General features: G+C 42.4%; 1 protein-coding gene and 1 long non-coding RNA gene across 3 annotated transcripts in view; both read left to right on the top strand.

The window, feature by feature from the left end:
- The first annotated feature begins 1,599 nt into the window (after positions 1–1,599).
- On the top strand, positions 1,600–2,442 carry LOC143419730 (uncharacterized). The gene is made up of 3 exons (XR_013099744.1): positions 1,600–1,867; positions 1,954–2,165; positions 2,357–2,442. It is a non-coding gene; the product is annotated as an uncharacterized LOC143419730 (long non-coding RNA).
- Positions 2,443–4,219: 1,777 nt separating this feature from the next.
- necab2 (N-terminal EF-hand calcium binding protein 2) overlaps positions 4,220–25,597 on the top strand; it is a 151,906-nt gene continuing 130,528 nt past the window's right edge. The window contains exons 1-2 of one of the 2 annotated variants that reach the window (XM_076886816.1): positions 4,220–4,608; positions 8,793–8,817. In XM_076886816.1, the coding sequence (XP_076742931.1) occupies positions 4,282–4,608; positions 8,793–8,817 (352 nt within the window). In that variant the 5' untranslated portion in view covers positions 4,220–4,281. The remainder of the gene's footprint in view (positions 4,609–8,792; positions 8,818–25,597) is intronic. The other variant, XM_014410961.3, reaches the window with a different exon arrangement.

The raw sequence follows: 25,597 nt of genomic DNA, 5'->3' as shown, positions 1-25,597 counted from the left end.
CCAAACGACTTTTGCCTCTGTGTCACTGGCTCCTGCATCGCGGCCTCCACTAGCAAAGAGGTTTGACTCTTTTTTTCACCATTCTGCACTGTATTTGTGCCAAAGGGAAAAGTACAGTGTTGACTAATATGATGAAAACAATAACATATTTGCTGTTTTAAGTTGATGATGATTTTATTCTGAATGTATCACAGATACAACAGCATAACTGAAAGCTTTTTACACTCAGCAAAGCTAAAAGATTAGTTATCTGGGTATTGATTTTGAGGCTTTTCCAGAGGGAATACAATCTAAAAGGTGCCTTGTCAGCACTGTGACTACTTGGGCCTGGTTAGAGGCCAGCATCAGGTAATGAGAGACATTGATTCGGCTCATTTGGAACAGGCAGCAGCTGCTGACAGATTTAAGGATTTGTAAAAACTATTAGTCAGTTTCAATTAGCTGAGTAGTTCTGAGAAAAGGCTTTAGGAAATTTCTCATGTTATGTTATCTTGAGAATGAGTTACAGGCAATCTGATTTTATCATAAATGCAAAGATTAATTTCTGTGTTTGAGATAAAACCCTACGCTTGATCAGATTTCTCTCCCTGACAACATCCAATGTAACAAGATGATATAATGAGTTTATCTTCACATATCAAATACTACTTGTAATGTAAGTGCTCCCACACACAGACCCTGTCTGTCCCCAACCCCACAATCCAGTGTTGCACCATCAAACCTGTCATTGAGGGCAAGCATTGGAGTTCTACCGATCTATGACTATGACTGCTCCTGGAAAAAACACACCAGGTAGAAGAGCCATCATCTAAATAGAATCTATCATTTATTTGAAAAACTGGGTATATTTAATACTTTTTTAATATCGAAAAGGTTACAGATAATAACACTATCTATGTAACTATAACAATTTAATTAGTCTCTGTTTATCCTTTCTCTTGCCTCAGGGATCTGCCTTTTTTGCCTTTCCTGATGGGGCAGGCGTGCTGTACACCTTGCAGGGAGCTGCCGATCCTCCTGTGGCAGAGAACACTATTGGGCATGAGCTACCTGCTAAAACTCACCACACAGTGTTGCTCCCTGTGCACAACTGGCTCTCTAGGCACCAGGGGTAAACACTTAGTCGGGAACTATATACACTTGAGCTGCTCTTAAGTGATATCTCTCTCCTTAGCAGCTAAATCACCAACTAGTTTCAACTGTGTTGTCTAAACTGAGATGGACACACAAAATTTTACATGTTGAAATTTTCTTGTAGAAAATAAAAAGTAAAGTGTAGGAAAGGATCCCAGTTAAGCAAAGCTTTTTCGGTGCTAATATAGAAATCCATAGTTCCTGGCAAATTATGCAACAGATGTATAACAGAGCCATGAGTGTCCTCATCTGTGTTCTCAGGTTCCTTGTTCATCTAGAGACAATGAAGCCTGACAAGCCAGATGCTACAGTGTCCCTCAAGGAAATCAAGTTTATTGATGTCCCTGCCCATGCTAAGAGGGACTACGACATGTTTTTTTTTTTTTAACATACACAGAGGGACAGTATAACACCAAGGTTCACTCAAGCATACACATCCAGACTTGGATAACTATTTTTTTTAGCCTTGTTCTCACATCATCCTTTTATCTTCATCCTTGGGTGACATTCATTAATGATGAGACAGGTGAGTATTTGTTCTACCTCGTTATCTTCAAAGGCAACATCTCCAGGAGTCCTGTCCACCATCAAGCTGGGGAGACCTGTTTGTCAGGTGCCCTTGGCCACTATTGAAGTAGAGAACCCTCTGACCCAGACAGCCTGCCTTACTACTGAGTGTAAATGTCGTGGCATCATCGTCCAACTTCAGCCCAGTGTGCCAGGACAATCCAAGGTAGATAATGAGTACATCTGCCATCACATTAAAAAAAAACTGTGTGACTCTTACGGGCATAATGTGTGTGTGTCTTTTCTTTACAGGTTTCTTTGGCTGTTCATTACATGCCTCTGCATCCAGGTGAATCTACTGCCCGTCTGACTTTGTTCAGCAATGAGCTGGGCCACTTCGACTCAGAGCTCTGCCCCCACCACCAGAGCAATCTGTAGACTTCAATACTTTGCTGGGCAGCAGCCACTCTGTCACTGTAATGTTTAACAACTACTCACGCTTCACAACCGAGTACTGCTGCAAGGTAAAAAGTGGAAAAACAATAGCCCTTTCTTCCCTTTCTGTACATTTATTCTATCAACAGTACTGTACATGTGGTCAGTGTCAGCATTCATCACCGAGGCTTCCTTGTTATCTGCTCTCTGTAATTCGTCAACACAAAAAGTTGATTTACTTGCTCTCATGGAAACACCTTGTGTTATCTCTGTCCTACAGACTGACCGTGCGGCCTTTATTGTAGACAAGAATGTCAGCGCATTACCAGTTTTCCCTTCAGGCTCAAAGGCCAGTATGGAGGTCTGTTTCGAGCCTTATCAGCTGGGGTAAATGAGAGGCCAGCTAAGGCTATCTTCAGTAATTGGTGGTGAATACATCTTTCCCCTACAAGGGTTCTGTCTCCCCACCCAAACCTCAAAGCCTGTTCAGCATCAAAGCCGCTGGGAACGTCATTATCCCCTTCAAGAATGTGTTCCTGCAGACCACCACGTTCTCTCTTCTGGTAAAGAGCAAGTAGAATTTACAAAAGTCGGCACTATAAGACAATCGGAACAAAGAGTGAAAGTTAAAAATGTCTTATCAACAAAGCTGAAGATGGTTACAACCTTCTAAAACAAACAGCCTGCAGGCAGCCAATACACTTATTAAAAATAGGGATGCTTTACTAAGGCTTATTTCCTTTAAATATTTACACTGAGTTCATTGCCAGCATTGCCAACACGGAGCAAGATGATTTAAATTTAGCCTGGAACAGATTGCAGTGTGCAGAGTGGTGCAACCTGGCTTATGTTTAGACAAATTGTGCTCCTGCTTGTCTTAGATGCAGCTTTCACATCTTCAGCATCTATAAAATGTTTCGATTCAATTTATGTTTCATTTACACGTCTCTTATTCAGATTTGATGTAACTTGAACCCTGCTCATGTCTAGGCTGACAACTCCCATTTGACTGTCAAAAGAGGTCGCAACATTCAATTCGAAGAGACCCAAAAAATCCTGGTGTCATTTGAGGTTCCTCCAGACGGCTCTCCAGGACCATGGTCAGACAGCTTGATCATCTCCAGTCGGCACTCCGAGGGCCACGGGAGGCCCTACTCATGGGTTTATTATCTGAAGGGTATTAAGGTATCTTAGAGACATGTGCACATGCAGAGAGATTGACTATAGATGTAAACATGAATGCACTTAAGAAATTAGGCCTTAATTTCTGGATGTTTATATGTTTTGTTATTTTTCTGTAGAATGTTACTCATTTAATTGCCAAAATGTTCAAGCCAGAATGTGTTGTGTATTTGCGTGATTTAAATAACTAGCTGTCACAAATCTGTTGGTTAATATTTAATAATTAACTCAATACATCCTGCATATAAAACTTGCCCACGCACGTCACTGCACATTTTTTACCACATGGGGGCAATCGTGTCAAGTGATTGACCCTTTCTTATGTTCCAGCGATGGGGCAAGATGTATAACATACCTGACTTTACTTCCTTGTGGTAATCGCGATAACCTGTTTGTTAACTTTGCAATGTGACTGAATTCATCCAGACTGCCCTGCGTGCTGTTAAACACATGGTACATTACGGGGAAGACAACAGTACAGCGGAAAGGGCAAAGCTGGGGGAGTCGCTCATTACCAAAGGTTAGAGCTGTCACATAACACTGATCCGCTAATGACTCCTTTTTACTCCATGAGGAAAATCCTCTGATCCACCCATTGCCACACATAACTGATGGCCCACACCTCCTGTTGTCACTGTGGAAGGAATAAACTGTGCCACGATCTCCAGTCAGATTCAGATAGTTCAAAGTGATCTGCAACTTTGCTATTTTACAACACCATGAAAAAATAGTCCCGTGTTTTTACACTGTAAGAAAAGTATTAGCAGTGGAGGCGAGATATTTTAGCACTTGTAAATACGAAAGCGTTGATAATAACACTAAAATAAAAAGTGTAATAAACTCACTTAAATCTCCAAAGCTGTTAAATATCAGCGCCTACAAGCACGTATGGGTAGATAGGGTAGCTCTGTAGGGGTGGATGTGATTTGGGGTGGGTGCTGTGATGTAAGAGGGGAGCTGGGGTGGGGGTGGGGGTTCTCTCTCCCCCCATAGAGCGCAGCATGAGCGCTCCGCAGCAAAAGGATGTGTGAGCAGGCAGCGCGCTACTGTAGGGACGGAGTCCACAAACTGCTGAACAAAGAACAAGCCAAACTTCGAGCCCAAGAAAGCCGCGAGCAGCCGAACCCCGTAGCCGGTCAGGACAGCGAGTCCGCAACGGCAGCGCAGTCCGGAAACAGCGGCGCCCAGCCCGGTGGAATCGACGGGCTCGTCCGCTGGATCGTCACCAAAATGAGCGACAACAAGAACATCTCCAGCCGGGAGTACGCCTCCAGTAAGGAGGAGGTGGCCGTGGCTCAGGAGCAGTTCTTCGCTCCGGAACCGCGGAGAGGCATCTCCGTTATTTTGGATGTGAGTATGGAAATGCACCGGTTTGGCGGGTGCAGGGCGGGTGGTTGCTGGGTATGAAGACATCCAGCGCGTACGGACCGGTGCAGTGCGCACTTACGCGCAGATACTCGTGGCTTGGTAGAGTAGGCGGAAGATTTGACACTTTGGTGATGAATGTGGAAGCCCGGGAGCAGCCTCAACGCGCTGAGCTCAGTTTCCATATCTTTCCTGAATGACCCATCCAAAAAATTCACTGTACTTTTATTGCATCTTATTAAGCAATATTCTCTTATGCGTCTTTGTTCACCTCTTCATCACCAATAAAAGTCATGCATTTATAGTCGAGAGGCAGCTTTACTTTTACTCCTGGCTTTACTGTCAGTCCAACGTGCAGTAGCTACACTCACACCAATTTTATGACTGCTATTTAATTATTCATGAGAAAGTCTTACTACCATATTGTTATTGATCCATTCCTTACAGCCACTGCTTAGTATTCTCACTCCTGATGTAATACCTTTCTGTTATCAGACAGCTAATAACTGAGCAGCCTTCCTGCATTAAAAGTGGCACTTAGCGCAGTGCTGATTTGGGTCAACTCATCAATACTATTGGGTTACTTTTCATCTTGGCGGCTGTAAATGTTTCCCCAGGAGATCTGATGATGCTGCTTTATTAGGGTAAAAAAAAAAAGAGAGAAAGTAGTTCAGCTTCTGCAAAATCCTGACCCAGACCTAAATAATCTGATAGGGTGGTAAAGAAGGGGGTCCATGGAAAACTAATTATGATCAAGACCAGTACACCAATGTATCCTAGAACCCTAGTAAACTCATTCTGTCTGTGTTTGTGTGTAAAGGATGTTGTGAGGGGTGTAACCTAGTTTGAGCCAAGCAACTGTCCGCTAAGACAGATGTTACAGTAAAAGTGTTTGTAAGTGAACAAGCAAACAATAAAACTGTGCTGCAGTCATATCTATATTTGAGGAGAGCTTTGTTTTCATTGTATATGCATGTATGTGTTCATATTTCATTTTCTGATTAAAGGTCCTGTTGGATTGTTGTTTTTTCCACCCTCTCACTCCCTGTTAGAAATGTGCCATACTCTCTCAGAGTGGCTGACTTCCTGATATCAGCTATGAACTCATTCTGGCATTTTCTCTTGAGCCCTCTGCAACGTCTTCAACTTTGAAATGTTAATCGTTTCTTCATTTTCCAATATTATTGACTCCAGAGTTATTATTGTGGTGAACAAGTCGAGACCAAAGAGGTTTGAGTGATTGCTCTGCACGTGCGCATGTGCCTGCGGTCAGCGCTTCCCTCATTAGATCCTCAGCCTGCTTGTTTTTCCTTTACTGTTCAAGTCTTCGCCTGCATCTTAACCCCACTGTACCTTTCTCGCTATTCATTAAATTCCTTTCATCCTTTGTCTCTTCCTTTTCCTTCCCTTCTCTCCTCACCTAATTTCCTCCATATCCTTCTTGCCCCTCCCCCTGCCCAGAAACCTACATTCTTGATAAGGTTAGAGATGGATGCAACACTCTCCTCTGCCTCTGTCTTCTTTTTCTATTTTGCCGGATCTTCTCTCCTCTGCTGTCGCTCGTTTTCTTCTCACTCTGTGTTTCTGTTACGACTCTTTACAAAAACACACAAACGCGCACGCACACACCGCCTCTTCATCGCAACACTTTGCCTCCTCTCCAAGCTTGTTTGTTTCCAGTAGCTCCAGAGTTGGCTCTTTTTCTGTGGAGTTGAGTGCACCCCAGGGTGCAGCCGGAAAGCAGAACAATGCAGAGCAGCTTGTCATTTGGAACGCCACTCGTCTCAGCAGTTAATGATTTTCTCTTTGGCCTGTTGAGATGGCTGCAAATGCTGTGTGAATGCACCACTTATTTAGAGTTTAACATGCCTCATGCTTGTAAGTGCAATATATATCAGTTTGTGCACTAAAAAGTGGGACCTTTTCTCAAGTTTTCAAATTGCATTCATGATTATTGACCACACTATTTAGATTCCTTTAAAATTAAGGCTGCAACTAACTGTAAACTCATTATTTGTTCCGCTAAGTCTACAAATCATATAATGGATTGATTAACATTTATTTCAACTAATGTGAGAAAATATGCTAAATATGATAAGGAAAAGCATAAAATCCTCGCATTATAGCACCAGGAAACAGAGAACGGCTGTCATTTTTTGCTTCAAAAATAGCCAGACCATGAAGAAATCAAAATGGTTGCTCATCCATTTTAATAGATTCTGATTTAAACAGTGAAATCTTTCTTTTGACATTTACACAAAGCGTTATTGGGGAAAGTATGAAGTAAGTCTAGAACTTTCCTGGCAGTTGCAAAGGTTATTGCAGAAGACCATTTATAAATATTTCTGCAGTTCTGTTCTCAAATGTGATTAAAAGAAATATGCCTACTTCACACATTCAAATCCCATCCACATAATGCATGGTGTAAGTTAAGATTAAACATGGCCAAAAAATTTTTATATCACGAGGTCAGATTATGGGCAACTAATCACTGTAATCCAAAAGCAGGCTTCAGATCTCCCTGAAAACTCAGTTTTTTCTACTCCCAGGTCCATATGATATCAGTGAGAGCTTCCATCCCTGATTTGTTCATTTGAGGGATATAAATCTTGCTGTGAGCACAGTCTCCAACAATCTTTTATTTCTAAGGGGCAGCCATTCAAAAGAAAGCTATTCATTTTATTTTAGTGAGTGTTTGAACACGGGAGCTTTAGGCTAGAATTAAATTTTTAAAAAGAGGATTAAAAAAACCCCAATTGTGCATGCAGTTGCAACTACTGCAGAGTCAAGAATAAAGATATGAAGCTGGAAATGAACATAACACGTCCTTTTAACATCTATCTTTTCTTGTCTCTCTTAGCCGCTGTGGATACCTTTGAAAATGAGTCCCTATTCTCCCAGTAAAAGCACTTTCCTCCTACAGAATCACTTTCTTTTCCTTCCGTATGTTTTAGTAGTTATAGTTTCTAACAAAACGTGCCTTAAAAATTTGGTTATGTTTCTCACAGTCGGAATTATTAATACTGTCTTCTTCTTTTCTGTCTTGCCTGCCTTATTTCATTGTGCCTCCCTCACCGCATCTCCCTCTGTGTTTTTCAATTCGTCGCTGTGCTGAATTCTGGCACTCCTCAGTATGATCGCTTCATATCGCACTCTGAAATGCTGATGAGAGTACCAGTCCTGACATAGGGAAGGAGCTTTCACTCAAGCTATAAATTGTGATGCACAAACACACAGCAAGTAATCATCAATCAGCTACAGATCAGTGACTTCGTTTTGTGTGTCTGCATGTTTTCATCTTCTTACGCACTAATAAACTTTTCACATGTGCGGCTCTTAACAAACCCTTATCGCACACCACTGCACCTTATCTGGTTTTAGATACGTTTTATTTCAAAGTGTGTTTGTGTGCCAGATTCAGCCTTTGTGTGGATTCAGTGTATGGACTGCAGAGCTCTCCTATAAGGGCCGTGTTGGAAGTAAAAGTCAAAACAGTGAATGGTAGACTGATTATTTCTATTGCCAGTTATTCGCTGTCTGGATTCTGCTCCAGAGAGAGAATTAGTCATTCTCTTACTCACTTTAGAATAACTGCTTTTGTTTATGTTTCCACAATTCAGCAGAGTTTTAGTTTTCATTCATTTTTTCCAGACTCGTGTAATGTTATCTGTTCACTAGCTGAACAAATGGAAATCATGGTCCCAGTCTTATCTTTTGCACGTAGATTACAGCATTGAAGACTGGCCAAAAAAAAGTTTTTGTTCAAAATTTTGTTACAATGAAAATAATGATTTATTTCCTTTTTTCATAAATTTTTTTTATAAAAATATGTCTGGACCTTCATCATCATTGTTGTATGATTTTTTGACCAGAAATTAGTTTTCTGAATTCACAATGACCTCGACCTTGATATTAATTTAAAGCAATTTCAGTAATTTTCAGGAAAATTCCAGTGCATTCCTCAGGATTCAGTACTGGGCCCTGTTCTCTTTTGTGTGTAATGCTTCCACTGAATACCATAGTTTAGAAATTGTTTTTGAATTGATTTGTTGCATTGACTTGCAAATAGTTTAGAATTGAAATGATCCAGTGTTCCTGTTTATACCTCATGCAAATTACTGCAACACAATTACTCTTACTGACGTCAGTGTTTTGCTTTCTGTTCACAGATTTTCAGAAGAGCTGACAAAGATGGTAAGTGGAATTATTCATTAACATAACCTGACTTATTGTCTTACATATAGCATGCAATATTTGTCGACTTCCCTGCATTTTTGATTCCTTTGACTGTTCCAGTTATAACAAAGTCCTTCTCTTACCATTTGGCAGTCATCTTATTTAAGAAGGGATTTTGAAGTATAAACTAAATAAGCACCACTGAGTTCTGATTAAAACTGCTTAAAATGTTTGCTGACTTTTCTCCAAATAATATCTAAAAAGTTTTTTTTCTCATTGAAAGTTAAATTTTATTGAATTTCCCTACAGATTTCAATTCAGGATTCTATATATACTCATTGTTTTTGTTGCAATGAAAGTCAAGAAGCAATGAAATATCCATTGTATGACCTCAAAAATGCTGCTGTCCACTCTATCTTATTTTCAAATAGTTTGCATCAGCAGTTTTGTTCCCAGGGTGAACAAAAATGGATTGAACCGATAGTGGGAACAACCTGTTCCTGAATTATTTTGTCCTGCTCACACAACAGCGCCTTGAGATTTTCTCAGTCTGAAGCCTTTTGTACACCAGGAAAGTGGCAAACCCTGTCTGTCTGCTGTCTGAGCTGCAGCAATATTTTTAGCATTTTGGGATATTAAAGGGCTTTCTGAGGGGAAGTTTATTTTACTGTGTAGCTTTGCCAGTGAGCAGTTTGTTTATGCCCTGTGGCATCACATGCACTGCTTTCTTCCTCTTCATTTTGATCTCTTCTTTTTCTGTTTTATGTATCTCATCCCCTTCTTCCATGCCCGTTTTATCCTATCGCTGTGTTGTTGGCAAAAAGTATTGAACTAATGAGGAAACAACATAAAAAGTTTAGCTTTTAATAGCAGCCAGATGGCCATTTGCTCTTCCAGTATATGTGTGTGTATGTGTGGGAGGGAAGTGGGGGGTTTCTCTGTCATCTGAGCCGATTATTCATTTGTCTTCACCCTAGTATATCCGTTTATTTATGTATAGATTGGTGTTAACTGCCATGATTTCTGGTGTCAGAAACAGTTTTGCCTGTGGCATCAGCTGTCAACATTTTAAATGCTTGCACTGCTTAAGTACCAACTGCTCTGATACAGAGCGGCATTTAAGGCATGTTTACATTTGCAGTTCACACTGATTTTATCCTGAGCGCAGAAATCGTTTTAGCCATTTAGCAGCTATTTTTCCATCACAAACAGTCTGTGGCAACTTTTTGATGTTGCAGCTCCAAACACACACACATCTGCAAATGTCTGTAAAGAGGCAGAAGTGGGGCGGGGGCGGGGGGTTTGGGAAGTTGCTGCAGTGCCAGAGAAGAGTCAGGAACAAAGATGTTGAGTGGTTGTTGTTCAGGATAAATATTATCTGATGTATGGAATACAGGTTAGAGACAAAAAAACAGTAAGCTCAAGAACAGCTATTTTTAGCCTTCCTCCTCTCTCCTGCGAGAAGAACAGGGAACTGTTTTAACAAGTGTGAGAGAAGAGAGATGCTAATGGGGAAAGGAGGAAACTGTTGGATTACAAAAGAAGGTGCAGGGACAGAGAGATTGACATAAGGAGAGGCGGGGGGCAGAATCTAAAAAGAAGAGGAGCAGAGAAAAGTGAATAAGGAGAGGACTGAGGGAATATGGATCATTTATCTCGCAACATGGCAGTAATTGAGCTTCAATTTGCTGAATTCTGTCTTTAAATTCATAGTGCAGAGTTCACAGCTGGTATCTCTGCCCCCAAGCTGCAGAAGTTGCTACAAGCTGGATAGTGTGTGTGTGTGCATGTGTGTGTGTGTGTGGTGTTTTATGCATCCAAATCTACGGTAAATCTAAGCACTGGTGAGCAGAGATGGGAAAAAAGTAATCCGATTACTTTTTTCAAGTAACGAGTAAAGTAAGGGATTACTATTGCAAAAACGGTAATTAGATTACCGTTACTTTCCCGTAGGAACGCTGCGTTACTGGGTTACTAAAACCGTGATTTTTTGCGAGAATGTCTCATGCAGTGCTTTCTTCCTCTTCATTTTGATCTCTTCTTTTTCTGTTTTATGTATCTCATTGCCTTCTTAGTGTGACCTTTGTGAAAACAGCTGTGTGCAGATCAACAGTGGATCATATATCGAGTGTGGAAGAGAGTATGAGCGTGTAGCGTTTAAAGTGTGGAAGTACTGACCTTACTTTGAGTTTGATTCCATAAAAAGTGACAAAAACATTAGTGTCCGTTGTGCGTGGGAAGAAAACTTCTTTTTACACCGAAAAAAACCCTAAACAAGCTCCAAGTGCGCAACGTTGTAATGGGAAACTCACAGAGAAACTCGCGGATTCTTCCACTGACCGCTGCAACACACCTGCACCAGGGTAAACCTCCGCCTGCTCTACTCCTGCTTTAATGGTGAAAATAGAGCAAAAGGACCGCTAGTCTTTGACTTAATTTATTTTCTGCTGTGTTTTACTTGCATCTATTTGAAAGAGTGAGTGTAAACACAAAAAATATTTTATTTTATGTGCTGGAATGTGCAGAAAATAGCTTTAAATGTTAAACTAATTTATTCAAGTCAGAGAATGTTGCATATAATAAAATTTTTGCTTGATGCATAAATTTAAAAGGTTAGAACTAATAAAACAAGTTTTAAAAGGAGACTTTTCCATTTGATTACATTTTGTATGATGGGTTATGCAGAAAAAGTAGAATTGGGCTGAAAGAGCTATCGCTTTGTTACCTATTCAGGTTGTAAATCGTGTTTTTAAAAAGTAACTAAGTAATTAATTACTTTTGAAAATAAGTAATCAGTAAAGTAACAGGATTACTTTTTGGGGGAAGTAATCAGTAATTAGTTACTGATTACTTTTTTCAAGTAACTTGACCAACACTGCTGGTGAGTAACTTTGGTGTTTGTTAATGTATACGGTAATATGAGCATGTGTGCATCAGTATGCGTAAGCCTGTTTAGAAGTGCTGTTTATTTATGTGTGTGTGAGTAAGTGTGTGTGTGGCATTATCAGGGCTGACACACAGGCATTGTTATGCAGTCGGTGGAGTGTTTCAGCAGCCAATAAGGCTCTGAAATAGTTACATCATTTGACAGCTCTTAGTTCACTTTTTTGCACTTGCAGCAGCACCTTTAATATGCCATCAGACTGCTGCAGTTTAGACTGTGAAATAGAAATGTTATGAAATAGTAATCCAGGGACGCTGTTTTAATCAGGTCTGTGTTTGCTCACTTAATGACATTTTGATTTGTAGCACACGGGGGGGGGGGGGGAAGTCAACTAATTTAATACACAAGTTAATTAAACTTGAAATTTGTAAAAGAAAAAAAAAAACAAACAAACATGTATTCAAACATATTTTTAACCTCCATGATTTACCTTTTACCTTCTTGTTTGATTAACTGTAGGTTTGATGAAATCCTGGAACTGTGTTACAGAAACAAAGCAGTCAACTCTATTTTTCTTAAACCTGGTCCTTACCCTAAATATGATAGTTATCATACAGTTAAAACAGAGATTGACGACGTTTCTGTACTTTGGTCTCTGCACCATTGAAGTTGAATATTAACTAGAACTAGGCCTTCATCTTCTGACTTTTGTTTCTGAGAGACCCTCATTTAACCCTCTCAGGCTCAAATTAAACTTTTTGTTGCTAATGCACAACCAAGTCCTGCAGTGGTACTTCTGAGTAAAAGAAACTCAAAAAATATGTATATGGGGTAATCGGGTTGTTAGTTTTTAACTGTTGCAAATCGGCAACGCCTGCTTCGAGAGGGTTAAAATCTAGTTTATACGAAACTCACTTGTTGGAACCTGTTGTTGTTTTTTTTCTGGTGAATTAATGAACACACAGTGAACCAGTGGTAAGACACAATCAGTCCATCCATCCAATTATAGTGCACACTGTGAAGCTGGAACCATTCAGAACATTTCATTTAATATTTAATAAAATGCTTTAAGAGTGTTTGATCATTTTCAGAACTTAAGGTCTTGGTTTAGTTGACTGATTCCCAATGTTTTGCTTAACCAGCTCATCAAATGAGTTTATAAGCTTCAGTCACACAGAGACCGATTCATGACCATCCGGCAGCCCCTGGTCGCTTGGGAACAATGTGTATTCTCTGGCTAGCTGGCAGAGGAGGGTGCGACCTGAACAAAGCTTCCTTGTGATTGCTTCGGTTCCTAGCAGATTGCTGTGGTCAACGGTAATTTGCGAATCAGGCACTGCAAACATCACCCTGCGCGCCACCTTTTCCATCTGCTGCCCTCAGGGAGAAGGTACAGGTCTATACAGGCCAGAACATCCAGACTGGCCAACAGCCTGTATCCACAGGCTGTGAGGCTCCTGAACTCTCTGCCCCCCTCTCACGGACAATAACCATATCCAACTTCTTAATAGCAATGAACTGGTCTGCATTGGTGCATCATATCTTTATTCTCTTCCCCCTCCTGCCCCCCCCCCCCCCCCCCCCTCTTTCTTAAATAGATAACTATCATATCTGATATCATATCTCACAGTACAATAATATTGAATGGGTTGCATTGTTGTATTTTGTCATGTTTCTCAGGTCTTTGTCTGAATTTCTACGAACATTATTGCTAAGGATTGTCTTATTGCATTGGAGTCACACTGCGTTAAATATGTACACTTGGGTTTTAAGGGGTATTTATTATTTTCTTCTTTTTTTTGGGTTGTATGGAAGCCCCAAACGCAATTTCATTGTTCTTGACAATGACAATAAATAAATAAATACTAAATACTAAACGCTTGCTAACTAAACACTAAATGGCATAAAATGGCATCAAGTGATGAAAACATTTTTGTTGTTTCCATTTTTACCAGGAACAACTTTCTTGCACATTTGTAAAAACTGCTGTGCTTTGTTAGAGGTTACTGTCTTTTTAGGTACTGAATCATCATTGGAGGCTGACATCTCTTGCTGTCAGAGATTGCTGGGCTTGAATCGTTGTTAAGTGCATTGGAAACTTAAATGCACGGTGTTGCTATAGCAATGATATTGCATTATGACATTTTTATATATCACCTAAAAATGTATACCAGTATTATATTAGAGAATATGATATGGCACAGACCTAGTTGTCATTTAGGTTTATTTTCTATTGTTGGGTGTTTGATTGTGAATTATGTAAAAACCTTAAAAGACTGTAGAAGTGTCAGGAATGTGTGTGTGTAGGTTTCTTTGCTTCATAGTCTGGATTAACCTATTCACAGGCTTCACTATTCGACCCACTCTCGTCCTGATCTGGCCTGCTGCATTACTTGGGGGTACACCACCATGTTTCACGAGGCTCCCAACCTCGCTGACTGGCTGACTTTCAGGGTAACTGATACTTGGTAGTGTTCCCTCCTCAACTGGGGTAGTGCAAGCCCTGCTGTTGTTGTCATCATCTACTTCAGGGTAAGCAGCTACTTCACTACTGGCACTGTCACTGTCCTGATGCTCCTCATCATCCAACTGCGCACAGACACTGTCTCCAATACTGTCACACTCTTGGGGTCCTCTAGGAGCCGGGACACAGTCATCCGTCATCTGAGCCACCCAACGGGCTGTGCGTTCAGTACAATCGTCCTCAGGATCAGCGACAGGGGATTCTCCATCAGATTGACTCTGCTCCTGGCCGAGTTCTGATTCACTGGCAAAAGACATCTCTGGTTCGCCCTCGGACTCTATGGGCAGGAAATTAGCCTGCAAAAGCAAGTTCCTATGGACAACTTTCTCCTGTCCACTCTTGACGTTCCTGATGCGATACGTGTGGCATGTGGGGTTCTTGGAGATCACAGTGTAGATGGTCGACTCCCACCTATCAGCTAACTTCCTACGACCCCGTTCGCCCTTGTTTGCCAAAAGGACACGATCTCCTTCCTCAATGTCAACACCTTTCTGCTTTTTGTTGTACAGGTCTGCTTGACGCTGCTGACTAGCTCCGGTGTTAGTCTGGGCCAATGCGAGTGCTTCTCTGAGGTCATCTCTCATCCTTTTTACATAACTGTCATAGTCTATTACATCATTGTCCCTTGCAACATTGTGAAACATGACATCCACTGGTAACCTGGGGATACGCCCGTACATTAGGAAGAACGGTGCGTAACCAGTGGACTCATGAGCGGTGCAGTTGTAGACAAAGGTCAATGTCTGCAACATCTGAGGCCACTTGTGCTTCTCCCTCGGAGGTAGGGCTCTGATCATATTTCCCAAGGTCCTGTTAAACCTTTCGGTGTGACCGTTACCCATAGGGTGGTAAGGTGTCGTTCTTGACTTCTGCACCCCGGCCACTTGCAGCAGCTCTTGGATCAACTCACTCTCAAAATTGGCGCCCTGGTCTGAATGGATCCTTTGAGGGAAGCCATAGACACAGAAATATCTGTCCCACAACTGGCGCGCAACTTGTTTTGCCGTCTGATCTGAGCACTGGAAAGCATGGGCCATCTTGGTGAAATGGTCAGTCACTACTAGAACATCCACACTCTTGCCCCTGTGATCCTCTGCGGACCAGAAGTCTATGCAGACGAGCTCAAGAGGACCGGTAGTTTTAATGCTTTCAAGAGGAGCCCTCCCCTCAGGCTCGAGTGTTTTGCTGACAACACAACGTTTACAGCACTTGACATGCTCGCGAACGTCATGCTCCATGTTGATCCAGAAAAATCTCTGCCTGGCTAGGTACAGAGTTCTGCTTTGGCCCTGATGGCCAGCATCATCATGGACACCTGACAGGACTTGACTGATTAATGTGGATGGGGTCACGTACTGATGGCGCTTTTTGCCAGTGAGCAGGTCTTTGCTCACTCTGTACAGGATACCATCCAACACTTTCAACTTTTCCCACTGTTTCATCGTCTTTTGCGCTCTGTGCGACAGGTGAGCTCTTTCTCTACGTGATGGACGCCGACCACGTACGACGAACGGAATGACTTGAGACAGTGTCACATCTGCTCTCTGCTCCTCCTGGAGCGAGAAGGCAGACAAGGTGTTCTGGCCTAGTGAGGGAAACCGATCTAGCTCTTGAGTCAACCAGGAGATTGCTCTCTGTTTTGAGCCTTGGTCCCACTCAGCGTGGCCTGCGAAGACTGCGGAAACTTCATCATTAGTCAGGGAACAACACCCTAGGCTCTCTGCAGGGGCCAAACACTCAACACTTTGGTGGTTGGCACTGAGCCTGAATGCATCCTGAACCGAGATTTCTTTGACCTGTTGCGACTCCTCTAACAGGGTTGCATAGGGTTCAGTCATGAGTCTCTGACTAACACGGTTGTGAACGAATGGCTGCCTGCTCAGTGCATCTGCAACGACATTTTTACTGCCAGGAATGTACTTGATGCTGAAGTCGTAGGGGGACAGCTTTGACACCCACCTCTGTTCACATGCATCAAGCTTGGGCTTCGTGAGAATATATGTTAGGGGGTTATTGTCTGTCCAGACGGTAAAGCTATGCCCCTTCAACCAGTGGCTGAATTTGTCACAGACAGACCACTTTAGCGCCAGAAACTCAAGGCGATGGGCGGGATAGTTTCTCTGTGCACGGGCGAGGGCCTTGCTGGCAAATGCAACGGGACGTGCTTTACTCTCGCCCTCTTGGACTTGTGACAGCACAGCACCCAAGCCGTCCTGTGAAGCGTCTGTCGACAAGATAAATGGTTTGTTGAAATCAGGGTGAGCAAGCACAACGGAGTCAAGGAGTGCAGCCTTCAAGCGTTCAAACGAGTCAACATGCTCCTTCTTCCAATCACTTGGGCTGAGCCTCCGGAAAGAAGCAGCACCTCGGGCATTTACTTTCTTTCCTTTAGGAGCGGCAGTCAGGGTAAAAAGGGGTCTGGCAATCTTAGAACAGTCCTGTATGAAGTGTTGGTAATACATTACCATACCCAGAAACGACTTTATCTTCTTCTGGGATGGCGTAACCCCGTCCTCCATCATGAGATCAGCCTCTGAGATAGCGGTGATCGCCTTAACCTTGTCAGGATCGGTCGAAACCCCGCCTTCAGTCACAACATGGCCCAGAAATCTCACACTCCTTCGGAGCAGATGACATTTTTTGGGGGCCAGCTTCAGTCCATGGGCACGTAGTCTGCTAAACACAATCTCCAACCTCCTGAGAGCCTCTGCTTCATTGGGTGCATAAACAAGCAGGTCGTCCAGGTAGCACAGCAGGGTTAGGAAATTCTGGCCCATCATGAGACGCATGAAGCTCGCCGGGCTGTTGCACAGGCCTTGGGGGAGTCTATTAAACTCGTAGAGCCCCATTTGTGTTGTGAAGGCCGTTAGCTTTTTGTCCTCCTCTGCCATCTCAATATTGTAGAAGCCAGAGGTGAGATCCATGGCACTGAAAATTGCGTTACCTCCCAGGGCTGCCAGACAGTCTGACTGGTGGGGCAAGGGATGGGCATCCTTGACTGTGCGTGCGTTCAACCAGCGGTAGTCCACGCATATTCTGAGATCTCCATTCTTCTTCCACACCAGTACCAGTGGGGACGCCCACTCACTGTTGGATTTGCGGATCAGCTCTCGCTCCTCCATCTCTGTGAGCACCTGTCGCAACTTGTGGTACTGCCCTGGAGGGACGCGCCGATAGGGAAGTCTGAACGGCCTGTCGTCAGACAGATGGATGCGATGGACAAAATCCTTTGCCAGTCCACAGTCCAGCTTACCCTTGGAAAAGACATCCTCATACCTGTGGATCAGTTGCAGTACCTGAGCCTTCCAGTGGTCTGAGACTTCACAAGAGTCGAGGTCTAGGTCCTCCAACCCCATCTTCTGCAAGCTGTCACGCAGGCTAGGGCAGGAGGGAGGGCTACTCTGTGCGTCGCTACACACTGTCTGGCTCTGGACCCTAAGGGTCTCACTTGGGTTTTGGTCAGAAGCCACTTCGAGATCTTCAACAGCTACACAAGCGGAAGCATCTGCTACCTTAGCGTTTCGTCTCAATGTGATAGGCTTATCACATGTGTTCAGGATTCGAACAGGGACCCACCTATCGCCACTCATAGAAACCACAGTTCTACAGACAATGACACCTTTTTTATGAGTTTGCAATTTTGGTGGTTCAACCAGAATGGCGCTGCCCTCGGAAAGGGGTGATGACGCTGGCAGTCTGCCCCATACAAGGTGCTCTTGCTTGGGGAGTAGAGTCACTGCCTGAGCTAGTTTGACAGTGCCAATGACATCTGGCATTTTGTCACCCCTCCACCGGTTAATGCCAGACAGCATATTCAGAAACTGCACTATTTCAGGCGCTTCTGCTGATTCGGGTTTGCTCAGGACTTGCCAGAAATGGGGGGACAGCCTGAAGTGTCTGAGGAGGTGTTTGATAACATTTGTCCCTAAAATCAACTGATCTTTCTGACCGGGGACCACTAGGACAAGCACTCTGAACGTACAATCATACACTTCCATTTTCAACTCGCATATACTCTTGGGTTTAACCTGAACTCCACCACAGCCCACTAGCACAATGTCGGTACGAGTGTCGCTTAATTCCAATGCGACCCCAGCGCTCTTTAACTCTCGCTCCGCCTCTTCGCTCAAGGTACACGCCATGGAACCTGTATCAAGAAGGGCCTGCAAAGAGACTTTGTCATTCACCAATGCATTCGTGTAAAATAGGCTGTCTGCCTCATCAAGTCTTACTATATTCTGGGAAAGTACAACAGTACCAGGTGGGGCACACTTCAGGCTTTCTTTGTATACAGTCTGTATGTCATCACTGGGATTGAGGGTTTCACACTCTTCGCTCACACTGTCCCCTCTCAAGTGCAAGCACCCTAGTTTCCCTGGGGATTATTTTGCTGGGTAATGGGCTCAGCTGCTCTGGGGCAGTCTTTCCTCTGATGCCCAACCTCCAGGCAACCTAGACATCTCCTCTCTCTCATGCAGTGAGTGCGCGTGGAATGTGAGCTATTGCCACAAACCTGGCACGAAGGGAACCTGGCTGAGGCTAGAGGCTGTGGTCTAATTACGGGGTGGACAGGCTGGTTGGAGCGCTCTAACACCCTCTCCAGCATACTGAGCACGCGGTCTAGAGCACTTGGGTCTGAAGCGGCAGCTCCAGCAGCCTTACCCGGGCTGTCCTGGGAACATTTTACTGTACCTACTTGGGCATGGTTCAGTTCAAACTCAGGCGACTCGCTTGTGGTTGTCGCAGTGGCCACGAGGAGGGGATGGGGTCTGGCAGAGCCCAGGCTCTTCTTTTTTGCATGACACTCTCTTTGGTGTTCATCAATGGCTTCCTGAACCTCCATTACTGTCCATTTACTGATGGGCTTACATTTGAAAACACAGGCGAGGCTGGGATCAGGACAATTTCTGATAAACATCATGGCTATCTCTGCCTCCATGTTCTCCATTTTGCCTCCCTGACGCTGTAAATGCTTGTCAGCTGCCTCAGCAGCGATATTAAGCCTCACCCAATAGTCTACTGGGGTCTCTTTTGCAACTGCTTGGGTGGCATAGAAGTCAGCCAGTGGTTGACAGGAGCCAGGACTATCACTAAAATAACGCCTGAGTATGGCATAGATGGTCTCAGGGTTGGTCACTACACCAGAACATGAGTTACTTTTCAAACCCACCTTAACAATGTTTTTAGCTCTGCCGAGGAGGTGGTTTAAGACTTCATCCACCTGCACGGCTCTAGACAACCCTCTCTTCTCTAAGTACACTTCCATCATGTCTATCCACTCATGAACAGAGTACTTATCCGCATCATCACCTCTGTACATAGGTGGGTCTTTGATATCTTGTCGGACCACTAAGTTCACTTTGGAGAGGTCGAGAGTGGTGTCAGGGCTCTTAACTTTGGGGGACTCGGCTGGAGCTGTCTGGTTTGGACCAAGTGGGACTTGACTGGATAGTAGCCGGCTAGCGATTGATTCACCTATCTGGGTTCCCAATTCACCAATGAGCTCACGTAGCTCTTTGTGTGTGCTGTCGTCGCTCAAAGCAGGGGTTGAGGACTGGCGCTCATGAGCTTTATTTCGAATAATGTCATCTGACTCTGCTGGCTCATCACGCAACATTATAGACCTGTCTCTCACTTCATCTGCCCCAGACAGTCTCCAACCTCTCCCAGCGACTGGCGTGAAAAGGTTAAAGGAGTCTTGGCCCCTACCAGCCATGTTGCTTACAGGAGGTTAGCAATAACTACAAAGGGGATCAGAAACAAAAGGAATACAAAAATACCTATCACTCAGAAAAATACAACACAAGTAAACACGGCTCAGTTAGACTCTAACAGGTGTAACTGGGAGAAATGCCTACAAACAGAACACTGGAAATTTTTTGCTGACCCACAGAATAATTTTACTTATATTACAGGTGTCGGAAGTGTTCAGCTCAACCTCAGCGATCAGCAGCGGCTGATCAGATGCATCCGGGTCACGGCACCACTTTTATGTAGCAGATGTGAAATGGTCGACTGCGTTGTGACAACAGACACGGACTGGCTGGAAACAGGGTTTATTCCTATAAAACAGAGTGCAGCAGCAAAATCAGTGTCACACAGCGGCAGCAGGCTTCTCCTCACCCAGTGTGGAGTCCGTACAGCTCTGGCTAGGAAACCCCACACCCGCAATGTGGCCGCAGGTGGCGTTACACTGATTAATGTCCCACTTCAACAATAACACACGGAACCTTAGTTCCACAAAAATAAAGTTCACACAATAAAAAAGTATAACCTATGTACAATACAGTTTTGAGAATGTTCACAATTCGTACATTATATCTCAGCTACATGTGCAGAACAGCATGTGCACTCATTTTTCTTTGTCCTTCTTCAAGCTCTTCAACCGCTCAGGAGAAGTTTAATCAGACATTGTAAATGATAGCACCTGTGTAGATGAACCATGGGCACGTCACCTGATTTAATTAAGGAAAAAACCTCTTTCATGACACTTTGACGCTTGGATACATAAACTAGTGAAAGATGGAGGAGTTTTGTGTATGTGCTCTCAGCATTTAGCTGTTTTAGGGTTGTTGTTTTTTTTTTCTCGCCTCGTGACTCATCAGCCATCTGCTAATTATCACAGTGTTTGACATAAAGACAGAAAGCAGAAGGAGTTTAGGGAGGCTTGTTTATCTGTGCTGTCAAGGCTAGATAGAATTACAGCATTACAGCTTAAAGCAAATAGAAGGGTGCAGCTGCTCAGTGTGGCCAAACATAGTTGCATTAATTAAAGTGACTTCTTCATTTTGTTGGTATTTTGCTTGGAGAATCTAGTTTTCCCTGGCGTTGTACATCACCTCCTCCTGTCAGACCACCTGTGGATCTGTTCTAAATTTTCCGTCTCTTCGCTACTTTTTCTGTCATTGTAGCTGAATAGAAATCAAGCTCATTTGGGGAACCTGACACTGACACTTCAACCTTCGTGAAAGCTGAATTTGCTTGTTAGTTATCTGGTAAATCAGCAGACCATCTGCCAGCTAATGAGACTTTTTTTTCTCTTATGTATTAAAAATACACTATTTTAAATGATTTGTGCTCAGTGTTCAGTTTTAACGGGAATCATGTCAAAGAAAAAGCATGATCACCATTTCATGAACACCTCAGTGTTTGTATGTGATAAGAGATGATGGGTTGTATTATTCATTTCACTGCTACTTCATAAAGCACTTCATTAGGGACACTTGGACAATCTACTGCAATTATAAATATTAAGATTACGTTTTTATTGACATGAATTGCCGATCCTTGCAGAACAGGTCCCATATTGATCCCTGATTAATTAATTTTCTAATTAAGTCTCACATAGGATTTTAATAAGTGGTGCTGAAGGTCCTACAGTGTCTTTTTACTTTGCAAGCTTAAGGCCTATCAACTTCTCATTAGTCATCATAATCGATTAAAATTGGTCTTTCCTCTTTGCAAACTTTCCATCTTTGCAAAAAATATTTTTTGACAGCACTCATTGGATGGATCAAAATTTAGACCAATGAGGAAGTCTGAAGAACTCAGAGAAGATCTAAGGAGAACTGTAGCATTTACACAAGGAGATTCCAGGAGCATCATCTCAAACAGTTGTACTTAAATGCAAATTCTTTGAATGTGTAACCACTTTGCCAAGGTCTGGAAGAAGACCCAAAGTGTCACCTGAGGAAAGTGATTAGGATGTTTAGGAATAGCCCAGAGACCACCATGCCTCAAGATAGACATGAACTAGAAACTGCTGGAACACCAGCATCACTGCATAGAGTGATGCTGGGTTTTATGTGGCCATAGACTGGGAGGATGTTGACAAAGAAGAAAGCCCCAGTTCCTGAAAATGTGGAGAAAAGCTTTATGGACACATAAGATAAAGATTGAGCTATCCGGACACAATGACACGAGGTATGTCAGAAGGAATAAAGGTGAGGCTTTCAGACCTAACAACACTGTACCTGTGGTGTTTTGGAGCTGTCTTGTTGCAGGGTTACTGGTACAATTCACAAAGTGGATGGAATAATGAATAAGGTGGATCACCTCCAAATTTTCCAGCTTTATCTCAGATCAACTGCTAGGACACAGTTGGGTGTTCCAACAGGAAAATGATCCCAAATGCACAATAAAAATGATTTTGGGGATGGATAAAGCAACCTAACATTGAGCTTCTGTAATGGTCTTCTCAAAGCCCTGACTGAAACCCTATTGAAAGTGCAGGAAATCCATCCATCCATCCTTAGTTTCTTCCTTCCTCTTATCCAATTGAGGATCACAGCAGGGCACCAAATTAAATGAACATCTTACAAGAAGAGTGTTCACACATCCAGTCAGAATTATGCCAGAAGCTTATTGATGGCTACAAAAGAATCTGGTTGAGGTGCAATTTGTGAAGGGACAGAGACATCCAAGAGTTCAAAGAAACCAGTAAAATCCCCAAATCTCCAAGACATTCATGCCCATAAACTGTATATAAACTTCTGACCACAACTGTATGTGTTCTTAATAAAGTGTTTGGTAAGCATATATCAAGACGGATGTTTGTAACTGATTCTCCAATGGCTTGTTCGACTTCAAATTTGAGCTATAAACTTCTTTCCATATTGTTCTTGATAACTTTTTGTTCTTTAGTAATTTTGACTCTTAAGCATGAGAGTTTTCAGTTTCACATTTTTACAGGTTCTTTGGTTGAACTTGGGTTAGAAAGTAATTTTGGTTTAGGTTTAGAGACACCCTTTAATGATTTTTAGCATGTTAAAAAGCTACATGGTAAATGTAGCTTTTTAACATTTGTGTTGCTATGGTAAAATGACAGTATGTAGACAGTATGTAGATTGCAGAACCACATGTCGCAGCAATAACCTGAAGTCTTTTACATTGCCCTGCTTAAGATCCCACCACAGAATTTCACTCAGGTTGAGGTCTGGACTTTTCCTGGGCCATTGTAACAGCTTGATTCCTGTGGTGTGCTTGGGATAATTTTCAAGACATAATTTGGGCCAAGCTTTAGCTCTTGGACAAATGGCTTCACATTTGACTGTAGAATAATTTGGTATACAAAAGAGTTCATGGTCAACTCAATGACTGCAAGGTGTCCATGTCCCTTGGCTGCAAAACAAGCCCAAATCATCACCCCTCTGCTTGAAAGTACAAGGTGTTTGTGCTGATATACTGTATTTGGTTTTTGCCAAACAACGGGACATTTTTTGGCCAAAAATCTCCACTCTTGTATGTCCTAGGACATTGTTTAAGAAGTGTTTTGGTTTATTCGAGTACTGCTTTGCAAACCTAGACCGTGTTGCCATTTCCTTTTTGGAAGAAGAGACTTTCGCCTGGCAATCCTTCCAAACAAGTCTTACTTGTTAAGTCTTGTACAGTCATGAACCTTAACATTTTACGTGCTAATGGGCCTGTAGAGCTGTAGCTCTTTTTATTAGTTTTTATTTTTTACAATTTTCTGAGCATTGCGTGGCCTTGGGATAAATTTGCTGAAACGTCAGTTCTCAAATCCTGTGGAAGCTAAAAATCTGATTATTTTTATTATGATCTAAACAAAATCTTAAACCTGAAGAGAGTGTGCTTTACTAGTACTGCAGCTGCAGAAAGTGGAAGAGTGTGATATGTATGGGAATGACAAGCAACATTCAAACTGGATGGTTTTCTTGCTGTTATCATATTGCCAGTTTAGTGGTTTTAACAACTAAAGCAATCACAACAAAATGTTATTTGAAAATTAAATATATCATCTGTCTTACTATATACTTTAAACAAAACTAGGCCTACAAGTAACACTGAAGTTTTAAAGTTGGCATCGATTTCTGGCAGACTTGACAAATATGTGTTTTTTTTTAAATCAAAATGTAGTGAAATATTAGAAAAAACATGTTTGTTCAAAGTTTCAGGGCAACAATTAGTTTGATAATCTTACATTTAAACTGAGTGAATAGCAATTTAAAGAAATTAACATTTGAAGTGCTTTTTCTTCATTTCTGTGAGGTATTTATATCTATAATTTTCTGTCTGATGAGCTCTAGTCTCTCACAGATTTGTGGCACAGCTGCCAAGACTTTACAGGCTCACAGAGAGGAAAATGTGGGTGAGACTGGAGGGAAATTAATAATAAGTAATGATCAAACAGACCAAAATAGTGGGAAGGAAGAAAAGTTTGAAACAAGAAATGAAAGAAAACATTGCAACAGTCTGAGAAGGTGTCAAAGGAGGAGGAATTTAAATACGTGGAGGGAAGATGAGGACAGGGGTTCGGGTGAAGTGAAGTATTGCTGGGGGTATAATGAAAAGAGGAAAAGCAAGATATTAGTCAGTCAGACAAACTGACAGGTGGCAGACATGAGGGAGAGGCAGGAGTGAGCGATGAGGCAGTGCAGACAAAAAGTATTATGGCTCTGTACGCAGCATTTAGTTCATGGGTTATTCAGCAGGAGCTGGCTGATTTACTGCAAGTACACGGGTCCTGAAAAGAGGACAGAGGGAGCACATCTCTGCTAGCTGTCAAACCTTTTTCAGGCTTGACATCTTCAGGTATTTTGACATGTAGTCTCTTTGTCCACTTTCTGAATTAAAACCACCGGTCACTTCAATTATGAAGGGACGGTAACTGCGGGAAATTCGGTGTGATCTGGCTGGAGTGTTTGCACACGAGTAAGTTGGTCAAATATTCTCAGGCCATCTTTCTCTGCATTTAATGCATTGCAGACAAGGAGGATAATGAGAGTGGTATTGATCTGCTCATCTAATTTGCCACCAGAATATAAACGTATTTCTCAAAATGTCAAACTATTTAAATTGAAATGTCATCATTATTTTTAACTTTGACAGAGTTGTGTGCTTATTGGTTGCTTGTTTCATTGGCCGACAGCCAACCGGCCAATCATTCACCCAGTCCCCAGCTGAGTTAGACAGGCCGGGCGTAGGCTTTTCAGCATACGGACTTCATATTGACCAACTGGTCCTCAGTTTGTGTTCGGTTAGCGAGAAAGCTTCTCTACCACTCTGAAACCCCACCGTGCTTGAGTCGTAACCCCGGCTATATGCAGAGAAAGATGAGTCAAACCTCCACACAGTAGCAGTGTCGCTCATTAAGTTGTAGCAACATTAGAAGGAGTCGTGTAGATTCATCAAAGACTATAAAATTCTAAATTTAATTCAAAACCTATTCTTGACAGAAATGTATTAAAAATTGTATTTTTTTAAATTAATGGTATAGCGTAGGAATAATAAGGATTAGTAAACTGATATTGAGGGGACTATTTTTTGTTTTTTACACTTCTCTGGGTAGTTTAGGTGCTAGAAACAGTTCTCTAATTGCATCTCCGATGAGAATGAAGTTTAATTTTAACAGCAGAATCTTAAATGTTTTG

This window comes from Maylandia zebra, linkage group LG7, assembly GCF_041146795.1.
Source record: "Maylandia zebra isolate NMK-2024a linkage group LG7, Mzebra_GT3a, whole genome shotgun sequence".
Lineage (NCBI taxonomy): Eukaryota > Metazoa > Chordata > Actinopteri > Cichliformes > Cichlidae > Maylandia > Maylandia zebra.
Note: the sequence above shows the minus strand (reverse complement) of the source record. Positions and strands in the feature narration are given on the sequence as shown.